The sequence below is a fragment of the Solanum stenotomum genome, chromosome 2 (genome assembly GCF_019186545.1).
Source record: "Solanum stenotomum isolate F172 chromosome 2, ASM1918654v1, whole genome shotgun sequence".
Taxonomy (NCBI): domain Eukaryota; kingdom Viridiplantae; phylum Streptophyta; class Magnoliopsida; order Solanales; family Solanaceae; genus Solanum; species Solanum stenotomum.
This window is the reverse complement of record NC_064283.1, coordinates 2,086,384-2,108,423: the sequence shown is the minus strand read 5'-3', so window position 1 is coordinate 2,108,423 and position 22,040 is coordinate 2,086,384. Positions and strand designations below refer to the sequence as shown.

The 22,040-nt window shown below is 35.4% G+C and overlaps 3 protein-coding genes across 4 annotated transcripts; 2 read left to right on the top strand and 1 right to left on the bottom strand.

The window, feature by feature from the left end:
* Nucleotides 1-2,630: 2,630 nt before the first annotated feature.
* On the top strand, nucleotides 2,631-8,155 carry LOC125855392 (gamma carbonic anhydrase 2, mitochondrial-like). Its single transcript, XM_049535113.1, has 5 exons — nucleotides 2,631-2,899; nucleotides 5,359-5,502; nucleotides 6,557-6,682; nucleotides 6,753-6,904; nucleotides 7,721-8,155. Exons 1-5 carry the CDS (start codon nucleotides 2,785-2,787, stop codon nucleotides 8,003-8,005), a joined length of 822 nt encoding a protein of 273 aa, XP_049391070.1. The 5' UTR covers nucleotides 2,631-2,784; the 3' UTR covers nucleotides 8,006-8,155.
* Nucleotides 8,156-10,861: 2,706 nt separating this feature from the next.
* Nucleotides 10,862-14,612, top strand: LOC125855391 (uncharacterized). Of its 2 annotated transcripts, XM_049535112.1 has the most exons (9): nucleotides 10,862-11,074; nucleotides 12,301-12,564; nucleotides 12,647-12,718; nucleotides 12,832-12,870; nucleotides 13,081-13,188; nucleotides 13,483-13,580; nucleotides 13,678-13,789; nucleotides 14,147-14,421; nucleotides 14,462-14,612. In XM_049535112.1, exons 1-8 carry the CDS (start codon nucleotides 10,901-10,903, stop codon nucleotides 14,408-14,410), a joined length of 1,131 nt encoding a protein of 376 aa, XP_049391069.1. In that variant the 5' UTR covers nucleotides 10,862-10,900; the 3' UTR covers nucleotides 14,411-14,421; nucleotides 14,462-14,612. The 2 variants fall into 2 exon arrangements, with proteins under 2 accessions (XP_049391069.1, XP_049391068.1); XM_049535111.1 differs by having other exon boundaries at nucleotides 14,147-14,464.
* An 897-nt stretch (nucleotides 14,613-15,509) lies between these two features.
* LOC125855008 (proteasome subunit alpha type-1-A-like) lies at nucleotides 15,510-20,538 on the bottom strand. The gene is made up of 2 exons (XM_049534637.1): nucleotides 20,070-20,538; nucleotides 15,510-16,101 (listed from the first exon to the last, which is right to left on the bottom strand). Exons 1-2 carry the CDS (start codon nucleotides 20,418-20,420, stop codon nucleotides 15,628-15,630), a joined length of 825 nt encoding a protein of 274 aa, XP_049390594.1. The 5' UTR covers nucleotides 20,421-20,538; the 3' UTR covers nucleotides 15,510-15,627.
* Nucleotides 20,539-22,040: the final 1,502 nt, after the last annotated feature.

The following is a 22,040-nucleotide window of genomic DNA, read 5'->3' as shown; positions in this document are numbered from 1 at the left end:
AAAGAGTCTTGTTGTCAATAAAGATCAATCAAAGAGGACTCTCTACTGATTATAAATGAGGCTCACTCATTTCAGTTTTCTCTAGCTTTCTTATGAGTTCAAGTGTCGTATGGAACATAATCCACGGATCGTTGGCCTTAAAATCTAAAGAATTCCGTTAGGAACCTATGTAATAGTATCCCGATCAAATAGCTGATGAGCGGATATATAGTGATTGGAAAATATTGTCAATTTGGTATGATGATTTTACATGATGAGTTATTACCCTACCAATCTAACATAATCATTCATGCTTTAGTCATACTCCACTGCTTTTTCCATACTAGTTAGGTAAACCTTCTTTTGTTAGGAAGAATATGCTTCTTCATTCTAGAATGGATCATGATACTTACGCGAAAAGCCGAGCAAATTACTGTTTATTTTCTTTAGTCAGTATACATAAATTATACACGATCATACACATATTATACATATATTACACATCCACCATTATTGTTATATGAGAAAGGAAATACAAATGAAAAAAAAAAAGTCGAATAGAATAAAAAGAATTGACCAATTGCTTCTGTAATATAATAAATGGAATTGTTGTTGTACCTTCTGTAGATATATATATACACCAAATCATATTTTGTCCATCCATCCCTTGCCAAAATAATGCAAGGACCACCATGTCTCAAATGCTCAAGTGGGGTTACCTTAACAATTTGAAATAATGGTACTCAATTTCTTCAACCAAAATGATGTTTTTCACTCTTCATCATTGGCCCCATGTACGCCTTATAAACTATGCTACTCGGTTCCTCTATAAATGTCACTCATGTTTGTATTAGATCCTCCAAACATACACTACTTTTAAAGGAACTGACAAAGGTACGACCACATTTTTGAAGTATCCGAGCAAAATAGCTTAACAACATTTTCATCTCCCATAGCCTCGTCGTCCATGTGTAGCGCCCTCCTTGGCAACAACCCCATCATTTTTCCAGCGTTTAGCTCACCTGCAAAAAGAGAGACTAATAACTTCAAACTTGATCATAAGACCATATAAAAACTAGGAAGTGATGAAACATTTTAACAATATCAACAACAAGAAGGTGGAATCAAACCGTCACCAATTAAGTGAAAGTTCAGATAGCCAACCAACAAAGCTATTATGATTTCCCGTTTCAACAATATCCTTACTTGTGTGTTTGATAACAAAAAATTCCCCATTGGCTTTAGCACTAGCTGATAAACGTACAAGAATAGGAGTAACAATGGTAAGAACAGCCCAAAAAAATAAAATCAAGATAATTGTTCTTCCACTCATTTGATGGAGAATTTTCAGAAATACAATGGAAGAAGGATTTTAATATATATATAGTAGCAAAACTATGTAGTAGTAGTAGTAGTTAGGTACTGCAATAAGACTTAGCTGGCCATGTTTTATCAACTAATCAAATTGATGATAATAAAGTATTCCAAACTACTACTAGAAATAATGCCTAATTGGACGTGTATAATATGTATAAATAAACTCATTTTGTAATAAAAGTCAGATACTATGATGATGTAATCTTGTTATTTTCTATATTTTAGTTGTTAGGAAGTTGTCACCCTCATTACGAAGAAGGGTGGGTTCAATCTCACATTTTGTCATCAGATAACAAAGTTGATTTCTCCCCAAAATCCTCTGCAGCCGGGCCTCCAAGAGCAAGGAACCTCAACACCAACAACTTGGATCCTTCTTAGATGCAGAATAGTCAACAATCTTTTTGTAAAACTAAAAAAAAGTAAAGAGAAATTGGTTAGTTAAAGCACAAAGTACAATTTTTGCAGCATGTGTTGGTTTTCTAACTTCCATTTCTATAATATCGAAAATTTCAAATTAGGCCCATTTTGTTATGTTAGTGTAGACTTAAATGAGAATTGAACATACAATTTTGACACAAAGAGAAAATATGTACATAAAATATATATTTTTTCGAAGAAGTCATGAGTTCACATGCACCAATTAGATATTTGAGTTTTTTTACTTTTTATGAGTAGCATTAGAGTCAGGTTATTAATCATGTAATATGATTATTGATTAGTACAGTGATTTTATCATTACTCCTATTAAGTGATAGAGTTTTAATCATATTTATTTCACTATATTTTTCAAATACATTAACTCAATGCAACTAAATTGAGGGTATAATAGAAAGAAAAAAAATGTTCTTCCTTGATTTGTCAAAAATGACAAGTAAAAAGGGAAATCAAATTAGAAAATATTTGACAAGTAAATAGGGATAGAGAGAGAGCATACAACTCTAAGAAACAACTTCTCCTCTAGAGTTCGACTCCTGTAGAGTTCTATTTTATCGAAGAAAATATTTGAATTTTTACTTTTTATAACGTAGCGTTAGAGCCAGATTATCGATTATGTAATATGATTTGTTCTATTTGTAATTTGAGCAATGACCATTAGGACCCCATATTTACTTTAATTTAGTTACTTTCTATATTTTGATAGATTACTTCTATGACTATCTTTTGGGAGAATAATTCAATTGGAATTAAGAAAAACCTTAAAATTTTCTAAATTGAAAAAAAAAAAAAAAAAAAAAAACTTAATTTCCAAATTTACCCTTTGGAGGCCCTAGGCATGTGGTATTCACTATTCTGCCCTACCATTACTCTGTGAAAGCCTTCATTTCTCACTCAGTCGTCTCTTTTGCTAAGCCACAATAACACAAACACCTTGACTGCACAGCCCCACTGATCAGAAAGAGGGCTAAACGAAGAAGGAGGAGGTCAAAAATGGGAACCCTTGGGAAAGCAATTTACTCCCTGGGATCCATCGTTCGAGCGACCGGCAAAGCTCTTGATCGCGTCGGAAATCGCCTTCAAGGCAGCTCCCACATAGAGGAACACCGTAATTTCCTTATTCTTAACCCTAGATCTCACCTCCCGTTTCCTCCACAATGTTTAATTTACCGATGTTTGAATATGATGTTGTGTCGCTGATGCATCTATGATTGTTTATGTCATTGCATTTTATCCTAATTTGTTAATACTTTTTGTTTGGGGAAAAGCGATAAGAGTTTGGAGTGTGGAGGTTAGAATATTTGATGTTCATTTTCAGTGTGAGGACATTTAGAAATTGTTCCTAATTTAGAAGTTGCCGTTAGTTAATAAGCTTATTTACCTTGTGTCTCTATTACTTCTATGCTTGTTAATGTTGTTGCATTTCATCCGTTGAGCTTTGTTAGTACTCTTTGTTTAGGAAAAAATGGTAAAGTTTGGAGTGTGGAGGTTAGAACATCTGATTTTCAATGTGAGGACATTAACGAATTGATCCTAATTTTGAAGTTGTTGTGAGTTAATACGTTTATTTACCAACAACAACAACAACATACCCAGTGAAATCCCACAAAGTGGGGTCTGGGGAGGGTAAACTGTACGCAAACCTTACCACTACCTCGTGGAGGTAGAGAGGCAATACGTTTATTTACCAATGTTTCAATATGATATTGTTGTCTCTTCTACATCTACAATTGTTTATGTTATTGCATTGAATCCGTTGGGCCTAGGTAATACTCGTTTGGGGGACATTTAGAAATTACATGAATATTTCATACAGTAAACAAAAATAGACTGTAAATCACAACTTCTATATGAAAAAAATTTAGTGGAAGAAACATTGTGTGACTCCTCAATTAGTGCAACTAGTATTCTTCTTGAGAATGTGAAATGCAGTCTTGTGAATGCTCAGTTCTCCTGTCTTCTTCGGGTCATTATTGGAGTTCTTAGATTTGCACTTTTGAAATGGGTGTCCAGTTCCTATGAAGTTGTGCTTTAGGAAAAAGAACTAGGAAAGGGTGGAAAAGGCATTTTGGAGTGGGTTCTAATGCATATTCATACTCTTATGCTTATTTGAATTCTATGTTCAGTAGTTTTAGGTAACTGATTCTGAGCGCAAATGAAGTACAAGAGAATGAAAGATGTAATATGTTATAATTGTCCTTGTAAAGCATAAGAAACACAGGGGATTACCTTCAGGGATGGTATCTTAGAAGAACCTTTCCTTATGTGACAAACCTATTTGCTTGGTCCTTTTGATCAATTCCCTTTTACTCATGGTTAGGGTTTCGATTAGCCTCTTTGGTTGTTGTTAAGTTACCAAAGACCCTTCCATTCCCAAAAGTTGTTTGGTTGTATAAGAGTATCCCGGGAGAAAGCAAGTTAGACCTTACTTAGGGCGAAAAATGTATTGGATGGTTCATTCTTGTCTGAATAGCACCACTTACGCTTATATAAGTGGTGCTATCTTTCATCAATGTAAGGAACCTGTCAAAAGTGAGTAGAGTTGGCTACTTTCTTTAGAACCTATTTGCTTAATGACATTAACTCAACCTATTCCAGCTGCATATTAAGCATATTTTTAAGGACTATTGGTGCATTAGGCAGTTTATATGCCCACCAAGTATTTTGCTGATTCAAATAGTTGTGCCTTGAGATGGAGGACGGATCACAAAGTTGGTTTAAGTTGTCCCACATTGGTTGTGGGATGTGGAATTGATCTCCTTATATCTTGGACAATTCTCACCTCATGGCTAGCTTTTGGGTTAAGTGTAAGATGCTCCTAATCATGATAGCAAAGCCAGACACATCCCAATTTTGGTTTATCCATTGTTTGACCCCCATATTATGGTGTCCATACTCCCGTTGACAGGCTCGGGCGTGTGGGAGTGTTAAGTTGTCCCACATTGATTGTGAGATGTAAAATTGGTCTCCTTATATAGTAATTGGACAATCCTCTCCTTTTTTAAAAAGATAGAAGTAATTGGACAATCTGGACAATCCTCTCCTTTTTTAAAAAGATAGAAGTAATTGGACAATCCTCTCCTTATGAGCTAACTTTTAGGGTTAAGTTAAGTCCAAGGTCCATTTTTATCAGTTGGTTGTTGACTTAAGAGGGGCCTGAAGTGGAATTTTGGGTGGATTTCTTGCTGGTTTCCATTATGAATTGAGAACATGATTGTTATGCTAGTTGCTTCACTCTCCCTTCTAAAACATAGAATATGCCTATTAAGAGCAGGAATGCAGGATGTGATATGTAACTTGAATAATATCCACTTTATTGCCACTATTATCCATTATCTTTTTTAAAATAAATGATATTAAGTGATGCATTATTGTCATATTTATTTATTCTCATATGAATTGCACCAGTTATGCCTCATTGATCTTTCATGCAACAATTCTCAAACACCATCTCCCTTATTAAAAGAAAAAAAATGTCTGTTATGTAGCCTTCCTTCTAGTAATTAGACTCCTTTAAGTGGTCAAATTTGAACTTAAGCTTAGTTAGTTACACCTTCTATGTTTCAGTGTCCAGGCATCGGACTCTTATGAACATATTTGATAAAGCTCCAGTGGTGGATAAGGATGTATTTGTAGCTCCAGGTGCCACAGTCATTGGAGACGTCCATGTGGGACGCAATTCATCTATTTGGTATGGATGTGTGCTAAGAGGTAAGTATCTTATCACAACATTGTTATTGTTGGATGGTACGTTCAAGTGTTACATGGCAGTTTTGATTCTCAAGTAATAGTAGTTTTGACCATGTTTCCATGACTCCGCCGTTGTTCTAGTGCATAAAATAGTGAAGTTTGTATGATGCACGCTATCCATTGGCAAATAAGAGTTAATCTTTTGTTGCTTGTTGGCCTTCTATATTCTTCCCTCAATTCCTCTATATGGCAGTTAGCATAGGGTACTGAAGTTGCAGGTGGCTATGTGCAGTACCCTTTGAATAGTGTAGCTCTTAATTTAGAACAAACTATTGAAAAATGATCAGCAAATGAAATGTTATTTTGGGGGCTTCTTGGAACTAGAACAATTTCTTGCTTGAGTCACTAGTTTCAGATCAAAAACCCAATTTCTGTAGATCTTTTCCTTCTTTTGGCCGTCAAACATCAATTGCAACGGTTTGATAGACGCTTCATTGGGATAGATGTAGGAAATCTCTTCTCCTCTTCCCTTCTCCAGTTCTCCTTGATATATTATTCTTTTCAATTACCACAAGACACTTTAGAATGCAAAAGGAACTTTGGAAAATTTAAATGCATGAAATACCATTTATGTGGTTTTGTTTTAATTTGTACATAAGGACCCTAAAACCTGTCTTACATATGCCTATGTATAGTGTGTTAGTACATATACCTTCTCTTATCCCATAAATAATCAGTGAAAATGTGAGGTGCCGTAAGGGTGTTCTCATCCTAGTCCTACCTGTTTAGGGAAATTTGAAATTTCTCATACATGACCCATTTCAACATGGTGGGTTTCCCCTTCCCCTTGTGTATGAGCTCTTGCAACTAATCATAGGTGAAATTCAACTTTTATTTTGGGTTTTTATCACAAATATGATTGTCTGTGGGGGTGTATTTAATCATTTCTAATAATTAATGATAGCACAACTTCATTATTTTTTTTTGTGTAGTGATTATTAGTCGGCAAGAAATTTTCTGTATTTGCATGCTATATTGAAGTATTTAAAATTTTTATGTGCCTTCTCTTTTACAGGTGATGTTAACAGCATCAGTGTCGGATCTGGCACCAATATACAGGACAACTCCCTTGTTCATGTGGCCAAATCAAACATAAGTCAAAAGGTGCTGCCCACCATTATAGGGAACAATGTCACTGTTGGTAAGTATTCAAGTCTGGCCTTAGCATCCGTTACCTTGGTTTTATGGATAGTGACTTCAGCTTTCTGTAGGTCATAGTGCTGTTGTACATGGCTGCACCATTGAGGATGAGGCCTTCATTGGTATGGGAGCCACACTGCTTGATGGTGTTCATGTAGAGAAACATGCCATGGTTGCTGCAGGATCCCTTGTGAAACAGAACACAAGGATTCCCTCCGGAGAGGTAGGTATCCAGTAGTCCCCTCATCATCACCAATGATTTATTTACAGTAAGTCCGCTGTTAAAAGATGTGGTAGAATGGGTGAAATTCCATGGAGGTGTTCTACTCTCCTCTTGAGACAGATACCTATGTTTGCTGCTGCTTGCTAGCAATAACACCTCACCTCTTAAAATACGTGTATGGAGTTTCTCTTTCTTTTGTGGGTTTCACTCTCTGGCCCACCTATACTGGATATGAGAGAGATGTAAAGATGTTGAGGACATGATTGGATTTTGTCTTATATTAGATATTGCATTTGGCAATACTGTATTATCATATAGGAACTTGCCCTTATCTATCTGAGCTTCATTGCAATTAGGCCTTCAAAATTCCTAGTTTATTACCGCTACACAGAAAAGGTAAAGTCTATTTTGTCCTAAAGAAAAAGAATGGTTGGAGAAAGCAGCTCCTTATGCAATTCTAAATATTTTGTTTGCTATGCTTTTCTGAATAGGTCAGATACAACAGTGTTACTTATATGTTGCAAAGTCATAAGTTTTGTGGATATGGGATCGAAACTTTGACACCCAACTTATAACTTGACTCATTTAATTTTCCTGTAAAATTTGACTTATCCCACTGTCTTAACTATGGATTGGGGTTCAAGGAGGTTTAAGACTGTCAAATGTTTCATAAGTCTACCAAGTTACATCTTAGTTCACATTCCATTATGAATCAGTGTGGTGAATCGCTGGATTTAACACTCTGCATTAAGCCACATTATGATTTAAGAGGCTTAAGCTGCTCTCACTATCTAATCGTGAATCTATATGACACAGGTATGGGCAGGCAATCCAGCTAAGTTTCTGAGGAAGCTAACTGATGAAGAGATAGCCTTCATTGCTCAGTCAGCAACCAATTACTGTAACCTTGCTCGTGTCCATGCAGCTGAGAATTCCAAGTCCTTTGACGAAATTGAATTTGAAAAGATGCTTCGTAAGAAGTATGCCAAACGTGATGAGGAATATGATTCTATGATTGGTGTTGTCCGTGAAACACCTCCCGAGCTTGTACTTCCTGATAATATTCTCCCTGAAAAAGCTGCAAAGAGCATCGTCCAATGAGATTAGTGCCCAAGCAACTCTCTCTCTGTTTTGCTTTCCAAAGATTTATTTTACCCCGTGAGCATCTGTATGGAGAATAGTCATGGATATTGGCTGTTGCCCTTCCAAATAATACCAAACTTATTGGATAGCATCGGTACGTCAGTGCTTGTAGTTAAGACTTTTGGCCCTTGTTTCCCAGGCACTTTCCTCAGCTTGGAAAAGGAAGTGACTCTCAAAAGCCATATGCATTTGGTGCTTGTAACTCGAGAAATCGTTTTAGATTAATTTGGTAAATTGTACTTGGAATAACATAAAACATTGATTTATCAGTTGAAGCATTTCTGTTTAGCAATGCCCTTCTTGTTTGAGATTCCTCCTAACGACCATGCATTATTGAGATGCATGACTAAGTAGCACAGTGCATGTGGGAAAATCAATGACCTAAACCTAAGGCATGTTAACTTTAGTATATTATATATAATATTATAAAGGTAAAGATGATTGGCTGATTGGGGTATGAAGAGCCAAAAAATGAGCAATTTCCCCGTAAATTCAGCCTTGTCTTATTGTGTTTTTATAATGACAAAATGGACTGTATATGAATGATTGGGATCTGTTGAATTGTTTGGTTTTGAATGGAGTCATCTTTGGTCATGAATCTTTTTTTCTTTACCCTTCGGCGCATACTTGATTTTCACTCTCTTTTAGAAAAAAATATATATATTCAAGATCTGTGTATGATGTATTGTAAGGGGTCCATTAGAAGATTCCTTTTGGACCACTTTTTCTTCTTACACAATTGGTCCACTCACTCCACAAATGGTACTTTCTACACCATTCATAGTGGGGTAGGAGCCACTATTCTACTTAGGTGTTTCGTTTCAGCAGAACTCAATAACTTTAGATCGAATTATGTATTTGTGTTTTAGTGAGTATCTCAATTCTTAATTGATCGACATGGATTGTATTGGGATGCTTGGGGTCCCTTCATCTTTTTTAATTAAAAATTTCAGCTTTGATCTCTGAGAATGAAAAAATCTTATTGAGAGCATTACCTCAGAAATGGGCGCGAATTCAAATTAGTTGGACTTTAATGTGGATATTTGACGTTAGAAACAAAAGAAGTGTACCAATAGAACAAATACTCAATGAAATAGGAGTTTTTCAAATTTGATTGAGGAGAAAGATTTGTACGAAATATAGAGAGGCATTATTGAGAGAGAGAGAGAGAGAGAGGTAGACAAAAATCTGAGTGAAGAGCACGAGTTTAGATACGTTTCAGTTAAAGGCTATATGAACAATGATGAACAAAAATCCATAAATATTTCAACAAAATTGAAAATTTATGGAAAGAGACAAACCAATGAACCATCAAATATCTATTGGTTTATATCGTTACTTTTTAGTTTTGTCATATCATACGTGAATTAGATTATTATATTTTATAGAATATTTATATAGTAAAAAAGAGAGTGAAATTTCAAAATATTGTTAATTTATTTCAATCTTTTGAGTTTCATATCTGAACTCTTCAAAGTATAATTTTTTAACTGCATTATCATGCTTTATAATCTAAAAACATTCAAATAGCAAATTATATATAAACTTTATTTGGGTTTACAAAAATTAGAAATCTTACGTTCTAAGAAAACATTAATAAATGTTTCATCTCGTACTTATAGAAGTTTGGAAATGACTTTGCTAAGATTTGCTAAATAAACGAGCATGTTATTATTTGTAAAACAATTAATTAATGGTGGAATTAAGTTAAACAAAACTTATCAATTATTTCATGTGCATGCATGCCTTGCATATACAAAAAATAATTTAACATGAACAGGCAAGTTTAGTGTTGTTCTCGTAAGAAATTAAAGTTCGATTTTAATTAGTTCATTTTGCAGATAAAAATATACGAATTTATTCATTAATAAAAATTCCAAAACCATTAAAAACAAAACCAAAAAGACAAATATATTTAAAAATTGTATTTGGAGGGGCATATTTTTTTTGTCAAAATTCAAAAAAGCATGCTTGGTGCCGTCAGCATACACTAGCTTATTAATCAAAATACATTTCTTAAAATAAAATATATATAATCTATGGAGGCTGGATTGATAATTGAGTTTTAAGCCAAACAATTTTTCTTTCTTATAAAGGGGAGTAATTCTATTTTGGTCCTCCAAATATAATTTTATATATCTTTAATTTTTAAAATTGCTAGAGTAAAACACTTTTGATCTAGCCAATATAATGAATTTAAAAATTAATGATGACTATAAAAAATCGATCTACTTTTAAACCTATGGAAAAATAAATCAACCTCACCCCTAGATTTGCTTTTTTAAAAAAAAAAAAAATCAACTTAGCTCGATCGTGTTTTAGCAAAAAACCTGGAAAATTTAATGAGAGATCGATATTTTATTTAAAATGATTGAAGTTTAGCCAAAAAAAAAAGAAACCAAGCTCGGTCATTTTTTTTAAAATAACTTTTTTTATCGGTTTATACTAAAAAAATTGCATAATAATTAAATTTGATCAATTTTTTCATTTCTCCTATTTTTAACATACGAAAAAACAATTGAACTTGGTTGAATTTGTGAAAAGTTACACAAAAATTGAAATCAAACCAATCGAGTCAATTGATTTTTCAATAATGGATTTTCCTCATATCTTTGATAAAATGTTTTATGATAGTTAACATTACTTTTAAAATCTATTTTATTAGTTAGAGCAAAAATGCTCAATTTTAGCAAATTTATAGAATTAAAGAGTTATGATTATATATTTGGAGAAGAGGACTAAAATTAAAAAACAAGTGGACTAGTAGTGGCAATATTGTACAGTAAAGAATAGAGCGCCTATAAATTGGAGGATTACAGACAAAGTTAACAGAGCAAAATTTATAGGGGAATTATGGGAGTTGAAATTCGACCAGCCACCATTAATGGTGAAAATCACAGTGAAAGTGTAAATATAGGTGCACCAGTTGTACTTGGACTACAACCATTTGCCCTAGTAGATCATATAGCTAAGGTGGATTGGTCTCTTCTCTCCCAAATTCCCGGTGAACGTGGTGGCTCTTTCCCAGTACTTCCTCTTTCTTGTTTTTTTTTAATTCTTTATTATATACAATTTTTGTGATAAAGATGGAATCTTTTTTATTGTTTGGGGGTTTTAAGGTTTGGGGTTGGTTTGATTTTGATATAATTGATTGTTTTATTGCCAATTGCTAAAAAAAAAAATAGATCTTTGAATTCTGTGTTGTATATGTGTAAATTTTCAGCTAGCTTGTATGTTTTAGTTCCACTTTTTTTTGCAGTAGATTCTATTGCTCTTTGGATCTTTTGATTCTCTGTTTTAGTGTGTGTATGTGTTTAATTATCTTGTTTTAGTTGTGGGGGTGGGATTTGCTGCACTTGAGCCGAGTCTGTCGGAAGTGGTAAGGTCTGCGTACACTATACCCTCTCAGACCCCACTTGTGGGATTTTACGAGTATGTTGTTGTTGTTGCTTTAGTTGTGGGGTGGGACAGGGAGTTTGGTAGCTGAGTTTGATTGTTGTTGATTAGAATATGTCAAGTGCTTTTTAATTTCATTGGGATGGGATGGTGACAATGTCAAAATCCAAATAGATCAATTTATTGATTTAGCAAAATCCTGTGTAGACTGCGAAACAAGATAGAACCTTTTTTGCTGATGAAGTTTGATGTATCATAGAATCTGAAAGGGGATTATGCGTGAGTTATGTCTTTTGTGATTCTACAATTGAACATTATAGGTTGATCATTGTAGAATAACCTTTTGAGTTTCGGGTTTCCTACTACTATCAATCTTAGACTGAAAATGAGGGAATTTGGCTCGCATTTGATACTTTGGACTGAGAGGATGTTTTGGATGAGTTGATAGAATGCATTTTACATTTGATTCATTAACTTCCTTTTTCTCTAGTCCATGTGGTTCATTTGTTAAAAGATTATGTTATTGCATATCTCACCCTTCACTCTGCCTATGTGCAAACGGTTCCAAGCCCGGATAAAGGATGAAAGCAGAAGTAAAATAGTCTAAACTATGATTTCTGAGTGCTGAATTTGCTGGGATGTGAAAACTGATTTGAAATATAGGATTCATATAGCCGACCATTGATTCATAGTTGGTTGGCTTATCTCGCCCGTAACTGCCAGCTAGGAGAGGCATAATGCTCATAAAAAAATGGCATGCTAAAATACAAAAACCATGAAATATTATGTTTGCTACAAATGTCCTTATTTGTTCTAAACAAGAGTCTGATCCATTTAGTTTCCTTTGTTAACTGAAGGTTGCAGTTGAAGAGTTAAAGCATATACTCAACGAGCTTAACGCCCATATCCTTCCTTCTACTGACAATGAATCCCTATTGAAGACTATAGCTGGAGGTAGTGTTGCAAATACAATTAGGGGGTTGGCTGCTGGCTTTGGGATTAGTAGTGGGATCATTGGGGCTTGTGGCAAAGATGAAGAAGGTAAATTATTTATGAGCAACATGGGCCTTTCCAAAGTGGATCTCTCAAGATTGAGATTGAAGAATGGAACTACAGCTCAGGTGAGCACATTTGTTGGGATATTAAGATTCTGTATATAGATGATTCCCCGGTTTCTAATACCATGTAATTTTTGATGTACAGTGTGTTTGTCTGGTTGACGAAGTTGGCAATCGTACCATGCGTCCCTGTTTGTCTGGCTCTGTGAAAGTTCAGGTGATTTCTACTTTCATCTAGTCAAACTCAGTGGTGGGTAATGATTCTAATGACGTGTAAAATATTAAGCAAAGTGACCGTACGTTTGTCTTATTATTTCCTTGCTTTATCAGGCAGATGAACTGAAAAGAGAGGACTTCAAAGGTTCCAAGGTGAGGAGTCCTTATTTGATATTTTAAACTCTTATCTCCATCATTTTGTATACAATTAGTTATTACAATGTTGTATGTTTTCCCAGTAACATGTAGAGTTTGCTGATCCATTTATGAAAACGATTTAATTTCTACTCGTTGGAGGACTACACTGGGGAATTGTAGCATTGAAAATTTCTTCACTTATTTGCCTCTATTTTTTTGTAACAGTGGTTGGTACTGAGATATGCCATACTGAATGTAGAAGTTATTAAGGCGGCCATCAAAATAGCAAAGGAAGAAGGCCTTTTTGTTTCTCTTGATCTTGCCAGCTTTGAGGTAATTGTTCGCATAGGCTACATGGTATTATTTGAAGTTTGGTATTTCATTATTTGCTTTGAGTTTATGAAGCAGAAACAGTTACATGTCTTCTCAATTGATACAATGATCTTATTTCATTCTCTTTATTTGAGCTGTCCATACTCCATAGTTGGAAACATATATAAGAACACACGTATGAACGAAACTCAAATTACATTGTTCTGTTGAAATATGTCTGATAAGTGTTAATGATAATAGGAGTTGGGTTTTTTTTTTTTTTGGTTCCTTTATGATATTCTTAATATATGGCAGATGGTGAGGAAGTTTAAATCACCTCTAATTGAATTATTGGAGTCGGGAAACATAGACCTTTGCTTTGCAAACGAGGATGAAGCAACTGAGCTACTAAGGTGATTACTTAAAACTAAGAAATTGTGTTTATTGACTACGATATTGATAGGCAATTCATGCAAATGACGATTTATGTTTTTCCAACATTTGATGCAGGGATGAAGAGAAAGCAGATCCTGATGCAGCACTTGAATATTTGGCTAAACATTGCAAGTGGGCTGTTGTCACCTTAGCCCAAAACGGGTGCATTGCGAAACATGAGAAAGAGGTATCTCTAATCCTTCCCCACCTGCAGTCCATCTTTAAGACACAGTGATTAAAAAAGAACCTTTTGTTCTGGTCTTCTGGATGTTCATATTATTTAAAGATGGTAATCGAGTGCCCCCAACTCGGTGGTTCTTGTCATTCTTATAGTAGGCTACTAGCAATTTAATATTTTCTCTCCATTTCATTTTATGTGAATGTATTTGACTGGCCGTGGAGTTTAACAAAGAAGGAATTTTTTAAATGAACTTGTGGTTATAAACATTATGTCATAAAATGACATTTTTCGCTGATAATTTGTGATCTATACTTAGTGTTTGTTATTAGGGTTATAAACATGAAGTATTATTTTGGTTTTCAGTTTGTACGTGTTCCAGCGATTGGCGAAGCGAAAGTTACTGATGCTACAGGTGCAGGAGATCTGTTTGCAAGTGGGTTTTTGTATGGATTGGTAAGGGGATTGCCACTGGAGGAATGTTGCTGGGTGGGTTCTTGCAGCGGTGGTTCTGTGATTCGATCTCTTGGGGGTGAGGTAACACCTGAAAACTGGCAATGGATGTACAAACAAATGAAGACCAATGGACTCCAACTTCCAGAACCAAGCAAATCCTCTGTTGTGACATAGAAGAGTGGCCTTGTTCTGCTGTCACAAGGCTTCTTCATCGCCTCCCCCACTCCCTAACTCAATAGAAAGAGCAGCGCTGTGTTTTTAAAGTGCCTACTCCTTGTTATTTGACTTCTCGCGAAGAAATGTTGAACGTAAAAGTTCATATTGTTTGATCTAGATCTCCATCTCAATTCAGGTGTCAAAGATTCAGTTTTATTATTATATGCAATGTCTTGAAAGTTGCCATTGAACAGAGAATCGAGGTTTTACTTCTTGTTCCTGCTTTATGATTCTTAACTCTAAATCGAGCATTGTTTATATCCCTCCATGGCCAGAACATGTATCCCCCTTCCCAAAACAAACTACAAGATATTATGTTCAAGTAGATCAATGGTTCTCTCTGTGATTCACTTCGATTGCAATTGTTAATTATAGTACATTTTGCTACTTGCAACTGGAGTTGATGATGAAAAATCATAATCATTCTCAGAAGTATCCCAGATTTATATGTTACAATTTACAACGTTCAAAGTCCAGTATATTTTGTAGTGTTCCGAGTGAAGATTGAGGACCCAAATAAACATTTGCTAACAACTAGCACTTGCTCATTTATATATCAAAATGCACTGTATATGTCATATAAACTTCTACTTTTGCTGGGAAAAAAGTTAGCTAATTTGAATGGTTCTAACATGTAAGAATATATATGAATCAAGCATCGGCATATAACCTATAAGTTGTATAGTTATAATACGTAGGGATATATATGAGTTTGCTTAAACGACAATTCTAATCAAATATATAGTTTAGTCCAACCATTACTATAAGCAACTGTCCTCCCTATTCTTGCCCAGATTAGGACCAGAAAATGAGTAACTTATTCATTGGTCAGCTGCTTATGGAGCTATACTGAAGCACAAAGGCCATGTCATCATTTCATCGATAGTCTCTGACTGAAGAAAATGGACTGTGCTTAACAACGAAAGACACAAAGGGGGCGGGGGCGGGAAGAGAGGAGAGGGAGAGAGAGATCCAACCCAACAAAGTCATTTAAGTTTTAAGTAGTTCAATTTCAGAAGCAAGAGTTTTAAATTGTTTGGACCAAAGTAAAGCACGATTGCATAATAAAACATCCAAGCAGAAAATATAACCCATCGTGCCACACAAAATCTCAACATTCTAAGAAGAAATCTCTGAATATGAAAGAAGTGAGGCCTAAAGGAGGGCATAAGTTATCAAATATCCATTGGGGCGGCTCCTTCATCAGCAGGGGCAGCACCCTCTTCAGGTGCTGCTGGTTCATCACTACCAGCCTCCTCCGGGACTTCGGCAGGAGCATCTTCTCCAGCTATCTCAAATTCATTGATCAATGCTTGTATGGTTTCCTTGTCCAGTGTATGGAAAGCCTCTCCTACTCCTACCACAGCGACCGTGCAATTGGAGCTTGTTAGTTTTTCTCCTTGCAAAGTTTCTCTCAGTGCAAAGAGTGCGTCCTTAAGCAGGCTTTCACGTGAAGATTCCATGAAAGTCTCAAACTTACGTTCCAAGTAGGTTTTTGCAGCTTGTGACCGAGATCCAATGGCAAAAGCTTGGTACTCAAAGTAGTTACCACTAGGACAATTGTAATAAAGGTGAGCACCAGACTCATCCAGTCCACCAACAAGCAAGCCAACACCATAAGGCCGTTTCCAGGATCGTTGAGTGCAAACCTGCCACAAAAGCAAATGTTAAGATGATATAAAGCGCAAAAATAGGCATCAACTTCTGAATCAGACAGTTAGCCTCATATACCAATATAAACATTTGTTGCATTAACAAATCATCCTGAGAAATGCAGGGGGGAAATGCATTCAGCTCAAAATCCACCAAGACAAGACAACAGACCCAAACAATTTTTATTCTTTCTTTACTTTTGCCCCACAACCAAGGCTCGACATGTGTCATTTGTAGGTCTCCTGGTTCACTGTCAAAAAGAACTAAAACAACTTTGTTGATTTTTCTATTTGTATTATGGAACAAAATTGTTCGAACATGATGCATACCAACCATCACTAAGAGCCAACCTCCACTTTTTCCTTACATGAGAACACTTTTGGGAGAAATTATGAAAACACAGTTGATGCAACCTATCAACAAGCACGCAACGGATTGTGCAGAAGTAAAAGATTCAGCCTGCTTATCCAAATAAACCATATGCTTCCTTGGGAAGAACTCGAAGAGTCCTCTTTTAAAACCTTTTTATATTGGCTAATGAACTAACTAAAAATTACAATAGTAAGACCTCAGGTTGAGTAAACCTGATGTAACTATATCCAAATCATTAAAGCAGAAAAGAACATCACAATTCTGGGTCTTCATATCAAGGCAAGTCTTCAATGACTTAAATGGAAGAATGTCCCTCAATTTCCATTGCGTTTCAACAGTGACAAAGTCAGGACACTCTTATGCCCCAAAACCTAAAAATGTATCACGACAAAATTGGCCTACTATACCATGGACTGGCCTTTATACTTGGCTTTTCTTTACCGGGCGCATGTTTATATTTTCCTCTACCTCAATGGGAGATTTCTACAGTTTAAGGAACTAAGTGAAAATTTCAGAACGTCAGATATATGAGAAATTGCTGTCAAAATAAAGCAGCCGCAAAGCCTACTTGGACTGCATTCACCAACAGTTAGCAACAAGAAACTTCGAGTACCTCTGATGACAAAATGCTGCAGCTAACATGATCATAACTTAAGACCTTAGTTCAAACTTTACACTGCAAACCCCTCGCCTTGCTCTCAAAATAAGAAAAGTATAAGTTGCTGTCTAGTAAGCTCTAGTATATGCTATAGTTTGCGATAAGACCGGTCAGGAAGCATACACTAGGCACACAATTAAAATAGAGTGAATACGCTATGCTTTGTTATGAGAAGATTTAGAGCAGTGGCACTATTAAAAAGCTTGAACAGCAGCATTAACTATTACTGGTAAACTACCTATAGCAGCACCTCATTTAATACCATGATCACCTTTGCTAGATAGTATCTAATTTCCTAAACGTCACTTTTTTTATGATCGTGGTGTCCGGGCCAGCTTTNGGTCTTCATATCAAGGCAAGTCTTCAATGACTTAAATGGAAGAATGTCCCTCAATTTCCATTGCGTTTCAACAGTGACAAAGTCAGGACACTCTTATGCCCCAAAACCTAAAAATGTATCACGACAAAATTGGCCTACTATACCATGGACTGGCCTTTATACTTGGCTTTTCTTTACCGGGCGCATGTTTATATTTTCCTCTACCTCAATGGGAGATTTCTACAGTTTAAGGAACTAAGTGAAATTTCAGAATGTCAGATACATGAGAAATTGCTGTCAAAATAAAACAGCCGCAAAACCTACTTGGACTGCATTCACCAACAGTTAGCAACAAGAAATTTCAAGGAGTACCTCTGATGACAAAATTTTGCAGCTAACATGATCATAACTTAAGACCATAGTTCAAACTTTACACTGCAAACCCCTCGCTTTACTCTCAAAATAAGAAAAGTATAAGTTGCTGTCTAGTAAGATCTAGTATATGCTATAGTTTGCGATAAGATCGGTCGGGAAGCATACACTAGGCACACAATTAAAATAGAGCGAATACGCTGTTATGAGAAGATTTAGAGCGGTGGCACTATTAAAAGCTTGAACAGCAGCATTAACTATTACTGGTAAACTACCTATAACAGCACTTCATTTAATACCATGATCACCTTTGCTAGATAGTATCTAATTTCCTAAACATCACTTTTTTTTATGATCGTGGTGTCCGGGCCAGCTTTCACGCACCTCGACTAATTCCACGGGATACCAAAACATCATATATTGATATCTGACATGAAAATCCAGTGAATTTATACCCAATTTTACTCCAAATAATAGGAACGTGTAACTTGAAAATTCTAAAGGGGCAATATCAAAGTAGTAATAATTAACCAAGATGCAGGAACAAATTAAAGCACCTCATTTGTAAAGTGGAAGGGAGGAATTATTGGGCAACCATTGCTACAATTTGATTATGATCTATGTTGATCAAATCCTTCAAAAAAATTGCGGCATCCATGTCAAGCGAACACGATTTGAGAGTGGGTGTGGGATCCACACCGGATTTGGTCAACCTAACTTGGGTTTCTTTCACTAAATCTATTGCTAAAAAGTACAGGTTTATCGGGTATTTGGTTGATTGTAACAGAATACCTAAGTATTTACATAGAATTTAATTATACCAGCTTTATTTAAATAACTTCAACTAATTGCCAAAACATATACTTAGATACTCCCTCATTTTAAAAAAGAATGGCATTATTACTTATTAGTCCATTCCAAAAGAATGTTACCACTCTTAAGTTTGGAAACAATCTAACTCGAATGTCCCATTTTACCCTTAGCGATAAGTCTTTATAGCCACAGGCCCACACAAATGTTATGACACTTTTAAGACCATGTATCAAAAGTCTTATAACCACACAAATATCATGACATATTTAAGACCACAAGTTGTAAAAGTCTACTTTTCTTTCTTAAACTCCGCGCCCAATCAAATTATCTTATATAAAGTGAAACAAAGCGAGTTTGTTGTTTTATACATTCATTGGTTGTATCTTAGGTGATGATGAATGTGACTTCTGGATCTGCACTCGTGTTGAGTGGCCCCACTCGTATTCGAGCAACATAGATTACGATATATAACACTTCTTACTTCTCTAGAAAAAGATAAATTCTTATGGAATATGTTTAAGGAACATCACTGATTACAGCATTTGCATGCACTAAAAGTGCAGAAAATCATAATTTGAACTTGATAGTTCTCTGATAAATCTTAAATATGCAACTTTTTTCACCCGAGTTTCAAATTGATTTAATGGATATTTGACGAGTGTAAAGTGAGCAGGCATTTTACAAGGACTGCACAAAAGGGCAATAAAGGTGTTCAAGCTATTCCCCAGCTGTCTCTTAGCCATTTGCTGAAAAAAAATTCCACCATTTCAGCAGTAATGTAAAAATAACTAAAGTCTTTGTGGAGTTTGAAGAAATATAGGGTAGTGCTACCTCAGGTGGGAGAAATGAACATCTAGCATATAGGCAACCGACTGATTTTGTGAACTAAGGCAGCAAACTCTAGCGTGTTTTTTCTCCTTAAACCACCACAGTGATAAGTATAACTTTTTTTTGACAAAACCACAGTGATAAGTATAACTTAAACATTGCAATCTTCTTATAAGTTCCAACTCCATCACTAAATATACCTATAGAGCAGTACACAAGTTTACCTAAAAGAACAGAAAGGATCCAAAAAAACCTGTTTCATGATTAACCATTTTAGTTTCGTAGTGTTAACAGCATTGAAATTGTGACTCATAGACTAAATGGAAATAGGAGGAAAACCCCAAACTTTCCTAGATTTGGTGCCTATTTGTTGTGGTTTGGAAGTGACTAGGAATAAACAAGTGAGAAACTAATGGCAGAATAACTAGCATTTGTGGAAAAAAATCCAACTGACCTTCCACCAAGTTAAAAGGGGGATTTCTCAATCCAAAGTAAAACCCTAACCCTCCATTTCATCGATCACAACAAAGATTCAGCTAATCAGCAAATATTAAACCACACTAAGCAGAGAACAAAAACAATTTAGGGTTTGAGCGAAAGACCTGAGCTTTATCAGCAAGCTGAACAACAAGACGCCCGACAGGTAACGGCGACTCATACGAGTAACTATAGTTAATACACTCAGTACGCATATAACGAGAAAGTACACGGCCGTCAGCAGTGAGTCCAGCGATTGCAACTCCGATGTGGTCATCAACTTTGAAGATCTTCTTCTGGTGAGAAGATAGCTCAGAATTTGCCTTGTTAACAGACGCGAGAATCACATGCGTCTTCGATCTCAAACCTATCGCCGCCGAACCTTGCTTCACTGCCTCCATTGCATACTCCACCTGAAATAGCCTTCCCGCCGGCGACCATGTCGTCACATCGGTATCGTACTGGTTTCTGAACATTGTGTATACGAAATGTTATCGATCAAAAACGCTGTCGTTTTGTGGAGTTGGAATCACAGAGTCTGTTCTATGCTTCTTTGTGTTTGTGTTTCTCTTCCTTTAATGGAGTTCGGAGAGTGAAAGCTTGAGCTACCTTTTCTTTTTCTTCAAGGCAGAGTGAAATGGGTTTTTTGGGCCGCCATCCTCATGGGCCAATCAATATGGGCCGTTATGCTGATTAGGCCCAATTATAGATAGTCATTATTACTGGGCCTGAATATTAGTACAAGGCCAGTGACTAGAAATTGACTGGATCCAAATCCAAGTTCTTATTCCTGATTTGAGATTTATTAGGGTGATTTTGCACAAATAGGACTATTGTCGTGCTATTATTTAAGTTTTTTACTTCATTTGAATATATCTGATTTTGGAATTTGCGGGTCAGGAGGTGTAAGCAAGCTTCTTTCCGACTAGACTAACCTGACAATTATCTTCCTATAGATAGCTCCTTGCTTATAAAAAGATTTATAATGAGAATCGGTTGAAGCTTATTTAGGATTGATCTTTTTTTAATTTGAGAGTCTTATTTTGCCGCAAGTCTTGTTGAATGTTAAAAAGTCATATGGATGCGCTAAGACTTGTACTTGCCTCGATTCTTGATGAATCGGTAGGATTTGAGTGCAAATTACTGTCAATTTTAAAATAAATAATTCACAAGTCATTGAGAATAATCAAAAGTTTTGATGGATAGACCTTACCTTACCATGAGTCTTGATGGATCGTCAGAACAACTTTGCAAAAGATTTTTGCTTCAAATTTCATCCAAATTTAATACACAACCTTCTAATATGAATTTCAACGGTTAGATTTAATTGCTCGAGAAGTTCTTTTGATTACAACGTAGTAGATTCATTTTGTTTTCTTCAACAAACATGCTCAATAAAGTCAAACAACATGTGTTGTTTAAGCCTTTTCAACTAATTAAGACATTTCAAAACAAACACAAATAAGTACAAAACTTTTTTTAAAATAAGTACAAGTATGAAACATCAATTAGAAAAGGACATCAAGTGAACATTATTGGAGTATTGTCCTATAGGTTTTGAGACCAGCTAAAATTGTTTGGTATCAAGTGAAATTGAGTGAATTTCGAACCAAATGACATTTCATGTCGTAGTACTTAGATAGTTAGATCACTTGTATTTATGCAACTTGACGTAGAATGAAATTCCAACCCAATCGATTTTTTTTCTTCAAAAAAGTTTAAAATGATTGAATTGAATAAAACTTGTGAATAATGTAATACGGAATGTTACAAATTCACTTACATGTATGTATGTATAAGGTTTTGATGTATACCAGTATATAAAAAAATGATACTTGTTAGCGTATTTTTTAAAGAATTTGTACGAGATGTTCACACTTTGATCACATTCATTTAGACATACAAATACATCAAAACATATGAAGATTTCAAACACAGATAAATAGTAGGAATGACAAATTAAAATCAACTCATGAAAACACGATGTTCATCCAAGTAAAGTAAAACACGATGATGTTCATGATGTGATCATCCAAGTTTAGGAAAACACGACCAATGAGGTAGCCACGTATAGACACTCTTTGTCAAAAATTACA

What these genes read in the sequence shown, in the direction of transcription:
- LOC125855392 (XM_049535113.1), top strand. Translation starts at nt 2,785, where the DNA reads ATGGGAACCCTTGGGAAAGCAATTTACTCCCTGGGATCCATCGTTCGA. An exon ending in CTCCCACATAGAGGAACACC is followed by an intron (nt 2,900 to 5,358) that starts GTAATTTCCTTA and finishes TCTATGTTTCAG; the next exon opens with TGTCCAGGCATCGGACTCTT. An exon ending in AGGGAACAATGTCACTGTTG is followed by an intron (nt 6,683 to 6,752) that starts GTAAGTATTCAA and finishes AGCTTTCTGTAG; the next exon opens with GTCATAGTGCTGTTGTACAT.
- LOC125855391 (XM_049535112.1), top strand. Translation starts at nt 10,901, where the DNA reads ATGGGAGTTGAAATTCGACCAGCCACCATTAATGGTGAAAATCACAGT. An exon ending in AACGTGGTGGCTCTTTCCCA is followed by an intron (nt 11,075 to 12,300) that starts GTACTTCCTCTT and finishes TGTTAACTGAAG; the next exon opens with GTTGCAGTTGAAGAGTTAAA. An exon ending in GAAGCAACTGAGCTACTAAG is followed by an intron (nt 13,581 to 13,677) that starts GTGATTACTTAA and finishes CATTTGATGCAG; the next exon opens with GGATGAAGAGAAAGCAGATC.
- LOC125855008 (XM_049534637.1), bottom strand. Translation starts at nt 20,420, where the DNA reads ATGTTCAGAAACCAGTACGATACCGATGTGACGACATGGTCGCCGGCG. An exon ending in AGCTTGCTGATAAAGCTCAG is followed by an intron (nt 16,102 to 20,069) that starts GTCTTTCGCTCA and finishes CTTTTGTGGCAG; the next exon opens with GTTTGCACTCAACGATCCTG.